This window comes from Oreochromis niloticus, linkage group LG6 (assembly GCF_001858045.2).
Source record: "Oreochromis niloticus isolate F11D_XX linkage group LG6, O_niloticus_UMD_NMBU, whole genome shotgun sequence".
NCBI lineage: Eukaryota > Metazoa > Chordata > Actinopteri > Cichliformes > Cichlidae > Oreochromis > Oreochromis niloticus.
Window position 1 is genome coordinate 26,385,039 of NC_031971.2, and position 16,621 is coordinate 26,401,659.

The 16,621-nt window shown below is 38.9% G+C and overlaps 1 protein-coding gene across 2 annotated transcripts; it reads left to right on the forward strand.

Annotated features, from left to right (window-relative positions):
• The first annotated feature begins 1,210 nt into the window (after positions 1 to 1,210).
• On the forward strand, positions 1,211 to 15,153 carry pik3r6a (phosphoinositide-3-kinase, regulatory subunit 6a). 2 transcript variants are annotated; one of them, XM_003447898.5, is made up of 6 exons: positions 1,211 to 1,519; positions 7,397 to 7,517; positions 10,191 to 10,264; positions 10,964 to 11,078; positions 12,663 to 12,733; positions 13,228 to 15,153. In XM_003447898.5, the coding sequence occupies exons 1-6, from the start codon at positions 1,453 to 1,455 to the stop codon at positions 13,338 to 13,340; spliced, it is 561 nt and encodes a 186-aa protein (XP_003447946.1). In that variant the 5' UTR covers positions 1,211 to 1,452; the 3' UTR covers positions 13,341 to 15,153. The 2 variants fall into 2 exon arrangements, with proteins under 2 accessions (XP_003447946.1, XP_005470047.1); XM_005469990.4 differs by lacking the exon at positions 1,211 to 1,519 and adding an exon at positions 5,401 to 5,522.
• Positions 15,154 to 16,621: the final 1,468 nt, after the last annotated feature.

Here is a 16,621-nt window from a genome sequence, read left to right on the forward strand (position 1 = left end):
TTTTTTTTAACTTGGAGTCTTGGATTCTTATAACAACCACGGGGGATTTACAGTGTTATGTGCATAGATTGTTGGTCAAAGCCTTCCAGATTTAATTCAAGGGATTATACAAAAACTTTGCATTAACTGTTTAGAAACAGTTAATATACACAGACCCCTATTTTCAGAGGTTCAAAACTAATCGACAAGCAGTTTCATGGCCACCTGAGATGTCTTCCCTTGCTTTATTGTGAAGCAGTCATTCAAAAAATGCTTTTGACTGTAATTTTAAATATCAGGTCCAAAGAGAACCTTTGGGAAAGTGAAGAGTGTCGTCACTAAAGCTGAAAAAAAAAATTTTAAATAAAGAGATTTTAGGAGGGGTCACACCCACGACTTGAAAAAATAAATGCAATGGCCAGCTCAGCAACACCAAACAGCCAGAAAGACCACAAAAGGCAGCTGAAATGATGAATTATTTCCATGGTTAAGAAAAAAGACTTCATAACATCTAAAAAAAAAGTCAAGACGAGGAGAAGGTAGGTGTATGATCATCATCATTGCAGTCAAGAGACGCCTTCGTTCATGAATGAATGCCTTCATGGAAATACACAACAGGGTTCACAACAAGGTCAAAACCACTTATCATACTCAAGAACAGGAAGACCAAATAAGAATTTAGCAGAAGACATAAGCATAACATACTCTCTGTTTGGTTATGGGCTTGTATACTTGCCAGTGGAGTTTCTCATTCAGTGAAATGAGATATTCTTCAGTTGTGAAGTCAGTCACCTGATGTCAGCCAAACACAGGACACTTTACTGAAGACAAAACTGAACGCAGAGTGAGCCACAAACAAGCATCAACTGAAGGTGGATGCTGCAGAGAATCCAAAGGGGGGAAACAGTCACTGATTCCCACTGATTTTTACCCCCAGGAAATAAATAAAGAAATAAAAATGATCCATGCACTTGAAAGTATGTTTACTTGCCCAATTAATTCTGAGCCTCTGATAATGGAGAACAATTTATGGAAACTGTTGTAATTCCTAAAACATTTAATTTAATCTAAAAGTCTGGACTTCAATCACATATTGATTATTTCAATGATAAACCCACTGCAATGGTGTGCAGAGGCAGACAAATTGTGGCTCCAACTGTAATTGAATCCATGTGCCACCAGATGCCGCTATTTATTTGCTATCAAATCCGCGTTTGCGTTGACCAGGTATTAACACTAGCAGGCTGCAAACGCGCACATGCACGCACGCACACACGCGCACACCGTCACCTGTCGGAGCGGGTGGGGATCACTGGAGCATCGCGCTGTCTCTGTCTCAGCAGGTTGTTGACTGACTGGCGATGACTTAATGAAGCACAGCAACTGCGAGACCCTCCCCTGTAGCTGTCTTTGCTGTTCCCCAGCCTCTGCGATTGGAAGCACACAGAGAATAGAGGAGCAGCTGTTGGACCGATGGATAAGAAGCATCAGTACGGTTCACTGGAGCGCACTGAATGGAGCAGAGACACCCACAAAGCAGGTTATCTAGTAAACAATTGCTGGTTTATAATTACTTTTCGATAATGTCAGTCACGTTTAAATGACGTCTTAAGTATGTGTATGTGTTTTTAGTTCGCTGCAGTATTACTAAATTCTGTGGATTCTGGTTTTAGTGTGAAATGTCCTCATTAGCATTGCATTGCTACAAATAGTGTCTCCTGTCTTAACTGTTTGGTGAACTTGTAGTGACCTCATTAGCTTTGTACACACACACAAAAGGGAAAAAACATATTTAGATTATATGTTGGTATAAAGTAAATAAGCTTAATAATTTTTATGTGCCGAGCATATTAAAAAACAACAGTAGTAGGCCTCCGACAAACAGCACTGTCTTTGAATATATTTATATCGTTTTGCGTTTATTAGTACATATGTTCCTCGTTTGACAAACATGCATTATGTAAAGTTTATTTCTTGTGTTTATACAACTATGTAATCTAAATATATGGGGAAATTTGTAAAACACACAATAATAGGCACTAACAATTAATTGGGAGCGTTTTCAACACTGATAGATCAGATCAATGTATTTATGCAGTAGCAGAACAAGCTGCAGCTCAGAAAATGTCAAGAATCCACAGGTGTCTATTGAGTGGCAGTGTGTGTGTGTGTGTGTGTGTGTGTGCCTGTTTGTTTTCTTGCTTGATTAAAAGTAAGGGGAGGTTACTTAGAGACCAGCTATTCAAATAAGGAATAATAGCCCACATGTGGGTCTTGGCAGGACGCTGGCATCATCTATTAGTAACTAAAAGGATAACTCATTTACGCCTCTTTATGACATTAATTCTATTAGACAGATTACATTTTCTCAGCAAAATGCCCACCAGCCTGTCATGCCTACATGTGCCGTGATTTGTCTGAATAACAGTCTAGTATTCAAATAATGAATGAAAAAAGGCAAGTGAAAATTTATTTTTAAGGAAAGTGACTTTAACTATTAATTAGCAGCATTTCTGTTTTTTAAATTGTAATGTTTTTTGGGGTTTTTTAATGCAGATTCTCTGTTAAGCCCTCTATGTTTTTCCTGTACACTAAATGATTTTCCCACCTCTCTCTCCTCCGTGTTTGCCTTGGGGTCTCTAATCAGGCTGATCTGTCTGTCAGTATGATGGTTTGCCTCATTAGGCATAGAACGTATCAGGGCAGTGTAAGAGAGAAAGTTGGAGTCAAAGAAAAGAGTAAAACTGAGCTCATAATTTAATTCACATCTTTAGGGGTTTGGATGAAAAGAAGGGCAGGGCAGAGTAGGAGAGATACAGAGTGAGGCGAAGCAAAGGCAGATGAGAAACACTAACAGTGAGAGAACAGAGAGAAGGTGTAAAGGAAGTCTAGTGATGAGTCATAACTGCTCAGTGGCAGAATTACTTGTCTTAGAGAGCCTTTGCAGCAGAGCATATTGTGTCTAATGATATAATTCACAGTGCATTTGACTTTATGTTGTTGACGACCCATGTAATAATAGATCTGACCCCAGGATACAATACAGTGTTAAAAACAGATGGGAAAATCCCTATTCATAGTGACAGAAGTATTTCCATGGTTAAGAAAAAAAACTTCACAACATTTAACCAAGTCAAGAGGTGGACGTACCATTGTTTAGGCCCACAATCACGAATGGAAATACAGAGGGTTTACAACAAGGTGCACACCACTGCTTATATATAAGAACAGGAAGACCAAATTAGGCTTTGTCGGGAAAAAATGTAAAAGACACTGCGCAGTTCTGAAAAGAAGTCATTTTTTGCACTATAATGATGCAAAGAGAAAAGTATGCAGAAGCAGAAAAACATCCAAAGTATACCACATCATCTATCAAACATGGTAGAGGCAGTGTTATGGTATGGGCTTGTATGATTGCCAGTGGGACCAGGTCACGAGTGTTTTTTGATGATGTGACTCCTGACAGAAGTAACGGGATGATTTCTGAAGTGTACAGGGCTATACTCTCTGCTCAGATTTGGCCAAATGCTGCTAAACTAATTGGACAACACTTCACAGTGCAAATGGATAATGACCCAAAGAATACTACAAAAGCAAGCCAAGAGTTTTTCACGACATCAGGACACATTATAGTGTTTAACCCAGATAGGAAAATCCATAATCGTGTTTAAAAAGAAGCTTCAGCGAGTATTTGAGTAGCCATACATGTAGTGAATTGTCTGTAATATTTATCTTCAAAGTGGCTGCGATGTCTTTTTGTGTCAAGTCAGTCTTTATTTTTGTAGCTCATTTTAAAATAATGTCAGCTGACCAAAGTGCTGTACATACTACTCATACATCACTACATCAACAGTAAATATACACTAAATATGATCAAATAAAGTAAATAAGACTGAGCTAATACAAGTCAGAGTACCCTGTTCAACTACAACTGAAAGCGAGTGAGAATAACTAGGTTTTAAACAGTGTTTTAAAATGACTGAGAGACTGGGAATTTCCGAAAGTTCAGCAGAGTAGTGTAATTTGAACATTGCATTTCATTATGTAAAACCCAGGTGGCCAGATTAAATACTGTGCTGTCTCTTGTTAGCAACTGTTTTGTTTTGCTTTCACTTCCCTCTATGCCACAATAACCTTACATATCACATCTAAGAACCAAAACTGAACACTTACCTACACCTAACTGAAACTAAACCCCCAAAACTAAGTGTGAAGTCCTCCGATCATGCCACAATGAAGCTTTCTAACTTAAAGCTAATAGCCTTGTGTCAGTTCCACTAAAGACAACTAGCAGTGCTAAATGTTTGGGAAGTGCCCACACTGCTGTGACTAAATGTGTTCCCATGTCAAAAAGATAAAAAAAAAAAGGTTAAACACTTAACACAAGTCTACTCCATTTTTTTTACAATCCAATGTCACCTTTTTACTGGAGACATTTCATGTCTGTAATTTTGATAACAAGCAGAGTTGGCACAGCAGGTAAAGAGACTGAAACAGATTGCTTCAGTTAAACACTGATTTCCCTGCACTTCAAGTGTTTGCGATAAGCTGAGCTAATTGCCTCCTGGCTCCAGCTCCATAGACAGTCATTAGAGTAGTTCTTATTCTCTATACTTGGAAATAAAGTGAGAAAGCACACTGGCTCAAAGGTCAACATGTGTTTTTTGAAATCTGATGACACCCATTTCTAGTTTTTACAGTTTTAAAGTAAGACAGTAGAACCAAATTGCTGAGAAATAATGAACAAAAGACCAGAGGCATGGGGAACCAATTATCACCATCTCTTATTTTTTTGCTCATGGAAAGCTTCCAATTTCTATTGTCAGCTAGAAATAATATTTTAAGATTAAGGTTATACACTGTTTTATAAAAATCTCTTTTTTGGGAGGGGGGGTTCCTTGTGTAATTAAGATATTAGAAATGCATGTGACGTTGATGTCTTTCAAGTAAATATCCCCAGTAACAGTTTATGTTCATGTCAGTCAGTGCTCTCTGTTCTAAAGCATCAGGGTTGTGTTGATGCTACACTGATGTCACACGGATGTCTCTTGTGCAGCAAAAAAACACAAGCTAATCTTTCATAGCAATGTGAGTCCATGTAAACCTGCAGTTATCATGAAGTATGGTTAATGCTTTTACCCTGAAGTCACCCTGGAGTTTGAATTTCTATTCTGCTTTTTTGTCAGGCTAGTGCAGAATAAGTGTTTTCACTGCACTTTGAACCTAGACAGCTCTGCTCCCCCCCCCAGGGCTAATTGAGGCTTGAATAGAGATTCCATACTAGAGCTCCATTAAGTAATGGTGTGTATGTAGAAAGACTTTAATGACCTCAGGAGGAAACAGGGACAGACTGTCAGAAGTGGTATCTCCCTGGCTGTGTTCCTCTCAGCCCATTATGTAAGGCTGCTCTCTGCAGCGAAGTGACAGGTGTCCAGCACCGCTACACTGGTAAAAGGAACAACTCAAGACAAGAGGTGACCTGTTTCAGTTATAAAGTCACAGTAGCTGTCATCGTCGCTCTTCAGCCATCTACTTTTAAAAAGGTCAGCTTATATTTGTATTAGGTTTTTGCCTGTGTTTTCTGATCTACATGGCTAAAGTAAATGTTTTGATAGAAATTTGTTGCAGTTTAATGTTTGATTTAGCAGCTGTTTATTGGTTGAGATCAGTGAAGCTGCTTCTGCTGCTCACAGTGTACAGCAGCTGCTGTCTATGAAATATTTTGAGGTCTTCTGGATGCTTTGGGACAGATTGTGTCTATTTTCAGCAAGTTTTGCAAATTTTTATTGTGGGTTAATGTTTTAACATTTTAACTGATTTCTTATGATGAATCTGGAGCCTGACAGATGTCGCATTATTTAGACCGATACCTGTACTGATATTTGGTGATTTAACAAGCTGATATGTCGGCCAATTACTTTTTTCTTTCAGACACATGAAATCCAACATTTATTATGTTAGTTATGACTCCTTGCTAAGATATTATAACAGTGCAATTTAAAAAATTTTCTTGTTTTATTGTCACAACAAGTTCCTCTTTAAGCGACTTTACTCAGACGAGCTGGTTGTTATGTTTAATTTCCACAAGTGTGGCAAACAAAGAAGTTGCAGAATGCCCTCTGGTGGGCAAACTATGCAAAATAAACACCCTTAACACAGTTCAAGGGTTTTTCCTCCCAGTTGTTCTTTCTTAATTGATTCAGTAAAGGACTAGATGTTACAATCCCGGACAATGCATTGCTTTTAATGGAGAAAATCCTGAGGGATGGCTGTTATGAGGAAAAGCAGCCCAGGAACTTTACCAGCAGCACACATCGTTGTGTGCCTCAACTTTCGTTCTTTTACCCAGGCTAATCTGCCATTTTCCCTGGTTAGGTTTAGGGATTAGAGATCTGATATAAATTGTTAAAATGTGGGACACATCGTCAGTAGTGGACCTTGGATTCATCGGGTGTTTCGGCCATTATCACTAGACACCCTCATCCAAGGAGGCCCTGTCAGGGTTGATCAGGCCCCGGAGTGTGTCACTGGTTTATGTTAAAATTGTTTTTCTTCTTCTTTATTTATCAGCCATTAGGCTTTTGTTGGAAGTCGTCAAGGATCTCTGTGTTAGAAATGACTGTTTAACTGCTTAAACACAAATATCGATGTGCACATACCACAGATTCGTTCATTGTAAGTTATTTTGTGGCCAGTAGTTAATTATTAAATGTCTTTTAAGCACAGCACACAGAAGTATTAAATGCTGTGCGTGTATTCTAGTCTATGCAAAACAAGAATATCACATAGTCACATACCTGCAGATTGTACATTTTATTTATGAACAGCACATGTGCAAATGATAAAAACAGGCAACTGCAAAATTAAAAACGATATGTAGAATTAATAAAAAACTTTAAATGTAACAACATGGAATAGAATGTATATTTTTTCTCTTTATGCATAGGGACAGGCAGTTAGAGACTTAATGAAGTCTTTGTACAGTGCAACATGGCAGTGTAAACAAAACTGCAGTGGAAGGGGTTGACAGCTTTACTGCCTTACTTCCTGGCCTAACCCATCATGAGTGTTTGTGTGTATGCACAGTTATGTGTGTGTGTGGGCGACAGCCATGCAAGTTGTGCCAGCTGCTGACACATAGTAATTTGGCTGTGACACTCTGCTCTTCTGCTCATCTCGCAGCAATTTCTGCTGCAGCTGTTTATACAGTTTAAAATGCAAATTCATATGCAGTTATTGTTCTGAAATGCCACAGCAGATCATCTTCAAAAGTGTGCACACGCATCAATCTGTGTGTGGTATTTTTTAAAAGAGTCGATAATCTAAATGCATTGTTAGGCATGTTGCATTTTCTTCCAGTGTGTGGTCTTTCGTCCAACATTCAGAAACACTAAGTCTCTCGCTGTCTCTCTTTCAGAGGACGACGTGGTGTCCATGGCAGACTCCACCATCACCGTGGATGACATCGAGGGGGAGCTCTTTAAGATTGAGAGGATCAGGGATGTCTTGGTTAGGAGAGAGTCAGAGCTCAGATACATGTGAGGACTTAAAAACACTGTTTAGCAGTAGATCTGTTTGCTGTGGGTGTGAAAATTCATTGCTTGTTAGATTTTAGTTAAACTGGCAGATGAGTTATTTGGTCAATATTATTTGCTTAAATTTGCACAACAGAAGGTAAAATTAATGCATGAAAAATTTAGATACAGCCGTGTTGTTGTTAAATATTTACCACTAGTAAATGAAAAATTGGACCTTACAATTGAACAAGTAGGGTCTTTTTTTAAATCTACATCTAAAAGATCATTACAGTGTGTATTATGATCATTTAAGCCTATAAAACCCATGTAAAGTAATTAATGTCTTTTATGTTTTGTACATCGTGCCACAATTTACACCCAGAGCAATCACTAATTCAAGAATGTGCACTTTCTGTATTCTGCAAGGCAGAAACTAAGAACAAGAAGGTTGCAGAGTGGTGCATGAGTGTAAATATCCATCTTGGGCTCAGCTCACATTTCAGAAGCTGCACAGCTTTGAAATTTGTCTGCCTGAGATGTGGTTAGGCTTACCTTTAAGCGTGATGTTGACACTTTGTTACTAGCTAAAATTACGTTAACATGCATATCTAATCTTTGGCCTATTTTTGCTGATGCATAAACATTTTAAAACCAAACTTATCCTTCAAAAGTCGCTAAAAAAATTGACTGATTGATGGAGTGACACGAATTTAGTTACAAGAATGTACTAATATTTTAAATTAGATTTGTAGAAGTCAGTTTTGAAACTTGGATCATTGTGTACATTTTTAGTTTAGATGCTTCAAATGCACCTCGATCTTATTTGAGATCGATCTTATGGTTGTCTCCATCAGTCCTGGAGGGCAACTTATAGATTCTGTAGTAAATCTGAATAAGATAAAGGATTCAGAGTTGTGCAGTAATTAAACAAAACAACCTATAAAACGTGCAGTGATGCTTTCCCTATTAAGAGCAGCGTAATCATTTCAGACACGTTTCAGAAATAAAACCTAATTTTTGTCTGTCCCTTCAACCACACCCCAAACTGGCCCCCATTAAAATTTCAATGGCTCCACTACAGCTTTCACAAAGCCAGCTAATGCATGGATATTTATTCATATACTCCTCTGGAAGATAGGCAGTTGCCCTGCTCAGATGGCAGGGGGAATGCGAGGAGTGACGTGTGTGGAGTAGCAAGCAAGAGTCAAGCAAATGGAAAAATGGGAGACTGAAAGACCGAAAGAGTGGGTAAGGAGGAAATGGAGACTAGAGTAGCAATGGAAGCAGCTTTTTTCAGGGGTCTTCATGCAAACAAATACCAGGATTTTTAAATTTTTTTTGGAAGTTAAGTTTCTATTCCAAATCGCCATCTCTTGGCCATTGGCCATTTTATCAGATGCTCATGTAAGGATGGGATCTGACATGACAGGTAGACCAGTGTGGCGTTGAGTCTCTTTTTCTATTGACAATGATGAATGTGTGTAATATGTGTGAGTGTGTGTGTGTCCTCTTCTGAGCCTGTGTGTGTGTGGTTCTTAATAAAAGTCAGTTCATAGGATATAGAGTTCATGCAATGGCCTCTTGCTTGACAAGCAAGGCACGGAGGAGCTTCCATCCCTCTTCACTATCAGTAATGATCCACTCACACTGATTCTGTGAAGGGTCATTGAAACAGAGAAGGGCTATCTGGCTGAGACCTGCTCCAGGGATTTCTGCTCAGAAAAGATTGTGTCACCTCCTTTGTTAAATATAAGATCAATAACAAGCTTTCTCTGTCTGAATTTCTTTTTTTTTCCTATTCAGGAGTGAAGCAAAAGTTTACTCCTGAATACGGTCGTCCATCCCCATAAATCTACTTTTAAGGGTCATCCACAGCGTCTCATAGCAGTTGAGGCCAGACGATAATGACGACCGCATTATATTTCTCTTTGTCATTTTATTGACATGGCAACCAGGGATTCAGTAGTATTTCATGTATGGTGAAGATGTTTTTTGTTTTTTGTTCAGCAGGCACAGTTCTTTTTATTTTTTACCATGACAGAAAATGGTTGCTTAAGAAGTCCATATTTCTTGATGAGGTCATTATCTCATTTCCCAGTGAGATGGTAAGTACAGACAATGCCTCCTTCTTGCTGATGGTAATGATGGTAATGGCCTTGCTGAACATCATGAACATTCAGGGGCAGGATGAAGGTTTATGCACAAACTCTGGAGAGCCTGGAGGATTTTGCACTGAGTGCTTGCTTTTACTCCAGAGACACTATCAGTTTCAAATACCTGTTTGCTGCTAAATGATGATGTAAAGTCCCATTAGTAAGCCTTTCTCTGACTGAATTAATCAATTCTCTGAGTCACCAGTCTTTATCCCAGGCTACATGAGAACTGTATTTGTCTAATAAGCTCTTTAAGTGGGTTTGTCTTTAAATAATATAACCCTAACCATTATACCCTGGCAAACTACTGACCATGAATTCTGTTTAATAACATATATGGATGAAGCGATATGTATATGAAAAAAACAAGAAAAAGCCTTTAGTAAAAAACAAAATATGTTACTTACATTAATTGCAAAGTAATGTTGGAACATGTAACGTATAATGTGCTCTGATTTTCATCATCTGCAGTGCTTACATAAGTGCTCCTTTTTCTGTTTATGTGTGCTTGTGTTTCTTTTACGCCATCATGCCTGAACAGGATGGATGACATTCAGCTGTGCAAAGAGATTACTCGTCTGAAGAAGGAGCTTCACAAATTAGTGTCCATACCAGGTAGAAGTCCTTTGGGTGTTCATGATTGCTGCTATTGGACCAAAACAAACAAACAAACAAACAAAATCATTATGACATATTGGGGAATAGGTTTATTCACTCTGTTGCCAAGAACTGGATGAGTAGATCAATTCCACTCCCACACATTTGGAGCTGGAGCCAGCAAGTGCTTAGCTATGTTAGCATAAAGAGCAAGGGGAAACAGCTGGACAGGCAATTTCTAATATTCATGCCTTATCTAAAAGTTTGATTATGGCTTAGCATAAACAAATGGAAGTAAACAACAGAGATGCAAAAATAATTTTGGACATCTTATCCAACTCTCCAAACCTGCTCTGCAGTGCTGTTTTCTATTAACAGATGAAGCAAACAATTTACAATAAATAACTTAGCCACTGATGGTTGATCAAGAACTCAACTAATGTTAGGTGCGTTGTTTTAAAGAGCTTGATAAAGTGTTTCCTTTGCTTCTGGTCTTTATACTGAGCTGAGCTAACCACATCCTGGCTTTTTCCATAGGTTTCATCTTAACTCTTAACTATAAATGATTGAAGTCAACTGAAGGATCAATCTAAATTTTTGCATGTGCGTTATTATAGCTAGCTGTTCATTCATCTGTGTGCACAAACAATAACATATTACTGAAAGTAGCTAATGTGGGACATAGTTCTGATGTCGTTTTCTTTTGTGCTATTCCAGATAATGACAAGTCCAGTGATGACCGGCAGAAGGAGGAAGAGCTGCTGCAGCAGATCCAAAAGCTGGTAGAGACCAGAGATTTCCTCGTGGATGATGTTGAATTTGAACGTCTCAGGTGTGCTTTCATCTCAGTGATTTACAGATAGCCTACACTGGAGTTCTTTGGTCACCTCCACACATGAAATCTGAGTGAATCATTAAAAATGCATATGCAGTGCACCTACATTACTCTTGCAGTCTCATCGAGGTACATGTAGGGAAAAAAGCTTGATATGGTTTTTTTCATCTTTCATCCCTCCTTAAAATCTTTATAATGACTGATAAGCCACAGATTCGCACCTCCTCAGTAGTCACTAATGCTGATAAATTTTTCTCTCAGTTCAGCACCCAAAATATGCATGGCTCCACAAAGGAGTTCTTTTGCTCCCCATGAAAAAAATGGAATGTTTCCTCGGGCGCGTTGCTGTGAGTGAGGGTCCCACAGAGCGCGCAGCAGAGAGCCATTTCAATTAAAGATGTGTCAGGGTGCATCAATGAGCTCTGCAAGGGGAGCTCCTGCTGATTAAAAAAGAAAAGAAAAAAGAAATAGGTTTAATGAGCCAACTGATGTGGAAATGACACATAGTGCATCATCATTGCTTATCAGTTTAAAGCAGGCTTACCATAGGTCAAATGTGTAGTAGGTGCTTTAAGGACAAATGCACCTAAACTGTTCATGTTGTTTTTGAGATCTACTGCAATCGACTTCCAGTTTTTCCATTTTGCAGCAATAGAAAATAAATGCATCTTAAAATGTTGACCCAGATGCTTTGCTGTGAGGATGAAGAGTAGCGTATTCATCCTCACAGGTTCAAACATTTCACATTTAATTTGCATAGCTTGAAATCTAATGTTGCCTGCGAGTGGACAACCACGTGTAGAATAATAAGCATGTTTTCTAGGTTTGATCTCAGAGTGTATGAAACACTGTTAGTTTGTCTGAGCAGCGCTTTCTGCTGGCAGCTGACAGGCATGCTGTGAAATAGCTGCAGGGCTGCTTGGAAGGTGAGAGCCACGAAGAAGGAGAACGGCAGCGTGTTAATGGGTGCAGAGAGGAGAGGATGCATGTGACAGCGCCCAAGGCCATGTTGTCCATGCTCATAAATATAAAGCTCTCTCTTCTGTTATTTTACTTTACTTTTATAAAATCAGGACTGTTTATCACAGGAGAAATCTCTCTGCGGTCTTTACCCAAGTGTTTTTATCTTTGAGACACATTAATATATTTTCAACTGAATATAATTCATTAGATATCACTTTAAAATATGACATATATCCATATACAATAAACACTGCAAGTATCCAAGTTATATACACTTATTTGCATCGGGGGCTGTATTCAAATAACACAAAATGAGACTGCGACATTCACTAATATGCACTAAGCGTATAGAAACCTTTGCCAGGAAATCTTAACTGCCAGAGGTGCATTAGCTCGCTTATCTAGTGGGTGTCTGGGGAGGATGTTTCATCTCTCTGCTTAAGTAAAAACCAGCCTTCTTGATTTTTAAGGATGCTTCGGATAATGAAAGAATACCTGTGGAAAAGATTTTTTTTTTAATATTTCTGGAACAGGGGGAAATTTAGGTCATAACAGCTTTGTCATTTTTTAGTGTTTTACTTTGTAATTGTAGTATTCCATATGTATTCATTTTTACAGGGAGAAAGAGGAAGATAAAGAAATGGCAGATTTTCTGAAGTCCAAATTGCCAAGAAATCTGAAGAAGACAGGTATTCAGTCATGAAAGCTGAAATATTGTCTTTTGTGAAAGTATCCACTCATAACTATATAAATACGACTGATAAAATGGAAAATGGGTGTGCTGAGACTGTGCTTTAGACCTGACTGAAAAATGTATGTATTTATGTTCCCCAAAAATTGATTCTGTTCATCTGGATGCAGCGTTTTTCAGTGGGAGAAATGTTTCATCACTCATCCAAATGACTTCTTCAGTCTTGAGGAAACCTGCATTCTGCTGTCACTTGGGTTTTGCTACTTCCAGATGAACAGAATCAATTTCTGGGGAATTTCCTTAGTTGGATGATTGAGCATGCATCAGGTCATGTACTTATGGTCTTTGCCATAAAGGCATTAATGATCAGAACTTGTTTATACAGTGTACAGTATACATTGAGTGATCTTGCTGTGTATGCATGTGTGCACACACATGTAGATGTCTTTTGCAATACATAAATACAACCCAGTTCATTGTACCGTGTTACAGGTGTGCCAACCAGAAGGGCACCAGCCAGGGCTCAGCAGACGTCTTCGCCCTTCACCAAGACAGGACTCACCCTCCTGAAAGAGTGCTGTGGCTTTACGTGCTCCATCATGTAGACTAAAGCCAAATTACAGTGCTCCTCTGCAGTGCTCTTCCACAGGACTCCGTTTTTCCACTTTTAGCTCCAAGAAGGACTTTAAAGCATGGGTCGAGCAATGACAGTGTAGTGAGCTATCCATCCCAGGAATTCAGGAAGCAACTTCATCTATATTTATTTTATTACTAATTTATTAGCTGTGTCTTGGTTTTGCAGATCAACCCAGTGTATTTGTATCTATTTGTCATTTTCACATAGGGTTTGAAGGACAGAATGACCTGATAACCCTGGTCATTGTAAGTAAGCACGTTCTCTTAGAGTAAAAAAAAAACTACTATTGCCCACAGGTTTATATTAGGATGCTTCACTGAACTATGATTATTGTCATCTCCTCAATATGTGTGCATGAGTCAGCAGGATTCTAGACACCGCTATAATGTTATTTGCATTATGAACACTACAGTAATGAATCTGGCATTAATCGGGAGCTCTGTCAGGATGAAGTTACCTGTGATCTGACTCTAAATCCAAATAGGTATGACCTTTTGAAAAGTGGTGGTTTGTGAAGGAAGAGTTAGTCATCTCTCTCTCTCTATTCTATTCTATTCTATGCTATTCTTAAATGATTGGTAAGCTAACCAGGCTCAAGGAGGGTGGCTTTTATGCAAGACAGGTTTGGGTAAAAGGAAAGCGCATATTGGTGTTTTAGATTTTGGCAAAAATGACTAAACCTAGCCCTTAAAAAAAGTCTGTTAAGTTTTCAACAGATTTACAGTGACATCTAACAAGTTGACATCGATGACAGCAGTGATGTTCAATATCAAGACACAAAGCTGTACATATGGCACTGTATTCTCAGGACGTGGGGTCTTGTAGATAAAGGTCTTTAGTGCACAATGAGTCATATATACAAGACATGGAGTTCATGGATGTAGTGACCAATTAAGCTATCTTGCATCTCTTTGTGTTGCAAAGAGGAGTTGTCGCCATGGAAACCTTGTTTAACGCACATCTTTAGAATGGAAAAGTGAGGAAAGTTGGACGGATCAGAGAGATGAGACTTCAAAGGTGTAGCACATCCGAAGGCAATTGCTATCATGAAAGGCAGGAACAAAATAATATTACTATTGCCACTTCCATTATTCAATATTCTGGATTACCAAAGCATCTGAAACTCTCCCGCACTCTTTCGGATCATCTACAAAACAGAGATTAAGTAAACACGAGATTGTTTTACTCAGCTGAAATGTAGACATGCTGAAGATACATGTCTCTAAAGTAGATTCTGTTTGAGACCCTTAAATCTATCTAATTGGTTTAAATGATATGTCTCTTCAGCAAGCTTTCAGTTTTTTTCTAGACTTTGAAATGGATACAGCTGGCTCTTCACTTGAGTGATTGGGTCTTTTGATCAGTCTCAGCACTGTCACAGAGCCTCGGGGTCATGTGTCACTCAGCAACCACGTCTGATGGTGTCATGAAAGTCCAGAAAGGATTCAATGTATGCCGGTAATATTGAAATACTGCCTCTAACAGCCAGATTAAAATATGATGTAGCAAGTAAACTTAGCCGTAATATGGGTTTGTGCAAGTTTTATATGAGAAGACAGTATACTCTGATGAAGACTTCATTTTCTCTTTCTCCAAGATATGAAGTGAAATGATGATGTGAACCATTTCCTAGAACAAAAGCTTTTAGTTAGTAAAGGTTGGCCAATTTACAAATTCACATGGAAAGAAATCATCATACCGCCTTTCTTTTCATGCAGATATTGCCTTTTATTCCTATGACTGAGCTGCACAGTGATAAATAAAGCTTTCTGCTCTACAAAGACCTTCGTTTCTTCTGTGTTGAGACTTTGAGCATGTGTCATGTTTATTCTATTTCAATTTTCACATTCAGACATAAAAGCAGCCCACCAACTGAAAATGAATGCTACATGCCCAGACTGGGGACCCAAGAATTTTCTGTGAAGAATTCTTGGACGGGACCACATCACTTCTTGAGTCAGGCAGAGTGTCACAGGAAAGGGAGTCACAGAGAGAAAATGATCTAAGAAGCAAGGTTGAAGTGGCTGAAAGCAGAGGAGCTGAAGAAGAAGGGAGAAAGGCAGTGGGAGGGCACAGAGTTAGAGAGGGGTCTCATCTTCGGTGTTAGTCATCTATAGTGGGAGCACTGTGACTTCTCACAAGGGCAGCTCTCAGCGCACACCACCTGAAAAGGGCAGGCCTGCCATTCAAATGTCATAATCACATAGGCCTTGGGCACAGATTACTGTGTGTATGAAGAGATGGCATGTCTGTTTGTACATGGGAGAATTACAGAGAATGATTGAATGTTTGTGTGCAGTGATATAGATATTCTTGCTTCTGAGCCTCGGCATAATGAGCACTATATAGGAGCTGTCATTGCTCAGTCTCAGCAACAATACTAAACTATAATAGCATATTCATTTCATTTATTAGGGCGTGCTAGATAACAAACTTTGCTGGATTCAGAGGAACAGAAGATGGCGAGCACTGGATTTTAAGTTTTCCAAACTAAATTATAAGCCTCAGCAGAGGTGATAGAAACCAATTGGTTGTGCAATTCAAATCAATTTGAATTTTTAAGCGCCAGTTCATAACCTCAATTGGCTTAATAAGGTAAAGGCCCTACAATAAAGAGTGAAAACTCCAGAAACCTGACGGTTCCCTATGAGGAAGCACTTGTGAACAGTGGAAAAGAAGAACTCCCTTTTAATAGGAAGAAAAATGTGGAAGAATCAGGTTCAGAGAAGGGCAGCCATCTGCCAAGATGCAAAGTGAAAGAAGAAATACAGAGCGTTGAGAGACAGGCCCAAGGACACTCCATAACTGGGTGTAATTGTAAGAAGATGTACGACAGAAAAACATCTGCTGAATTGTCCTTAAAGAGAACACCTGCTGAATCTAAATGTGTACATTCAGCCCTTGAATATTATGGTTTCATGCAGCCTGACAGTGACTGAAGTGTTCAGTGTATGCATGTGACTTTGCAAGGACGCAGATGAGTAGCACTGAATAAAAAGGGCAAATAGGAAATGAAACCCACTTGCTGCCATGGATACCACAATTTCTCTCTCTTCCTCCCTTACTGTCTCTTGTTCACACACACACACACACACACACACACACACACACACACACACACACACACACACACACACACAAAGAAACCTCTGCAAACAATTACAAATACCACTTATACTGCTTTACATTTATTTCTTACTTAGACAGCAGATGAGAAAAGTAGGATGTGTCTGTCTCATTTCTACAGAA

Coding starts and splice junctions, on each gene's coding strand:
- pik3r6a (XM_003447898.5), top strand. CDS start 1,453: ATGGATAAGAAGCATCAGTACGGTTCACTGGAGCGCACTGAATGGAGC. Junction 7,518..10,190: donor GAGTCAGAGCTCAGATACAT/GTGAGGACTTAA, acceptor ATGCCTGAACAG/GATGGATGACATTCAGCTGT. Junction 12,734..13,227: donor AAGAAATCTGAAGAAGACAG/GTATTCAGTCAT, acceptor ACCGTGTTACAG/GTGTGCCAACCAGAAGGGCA.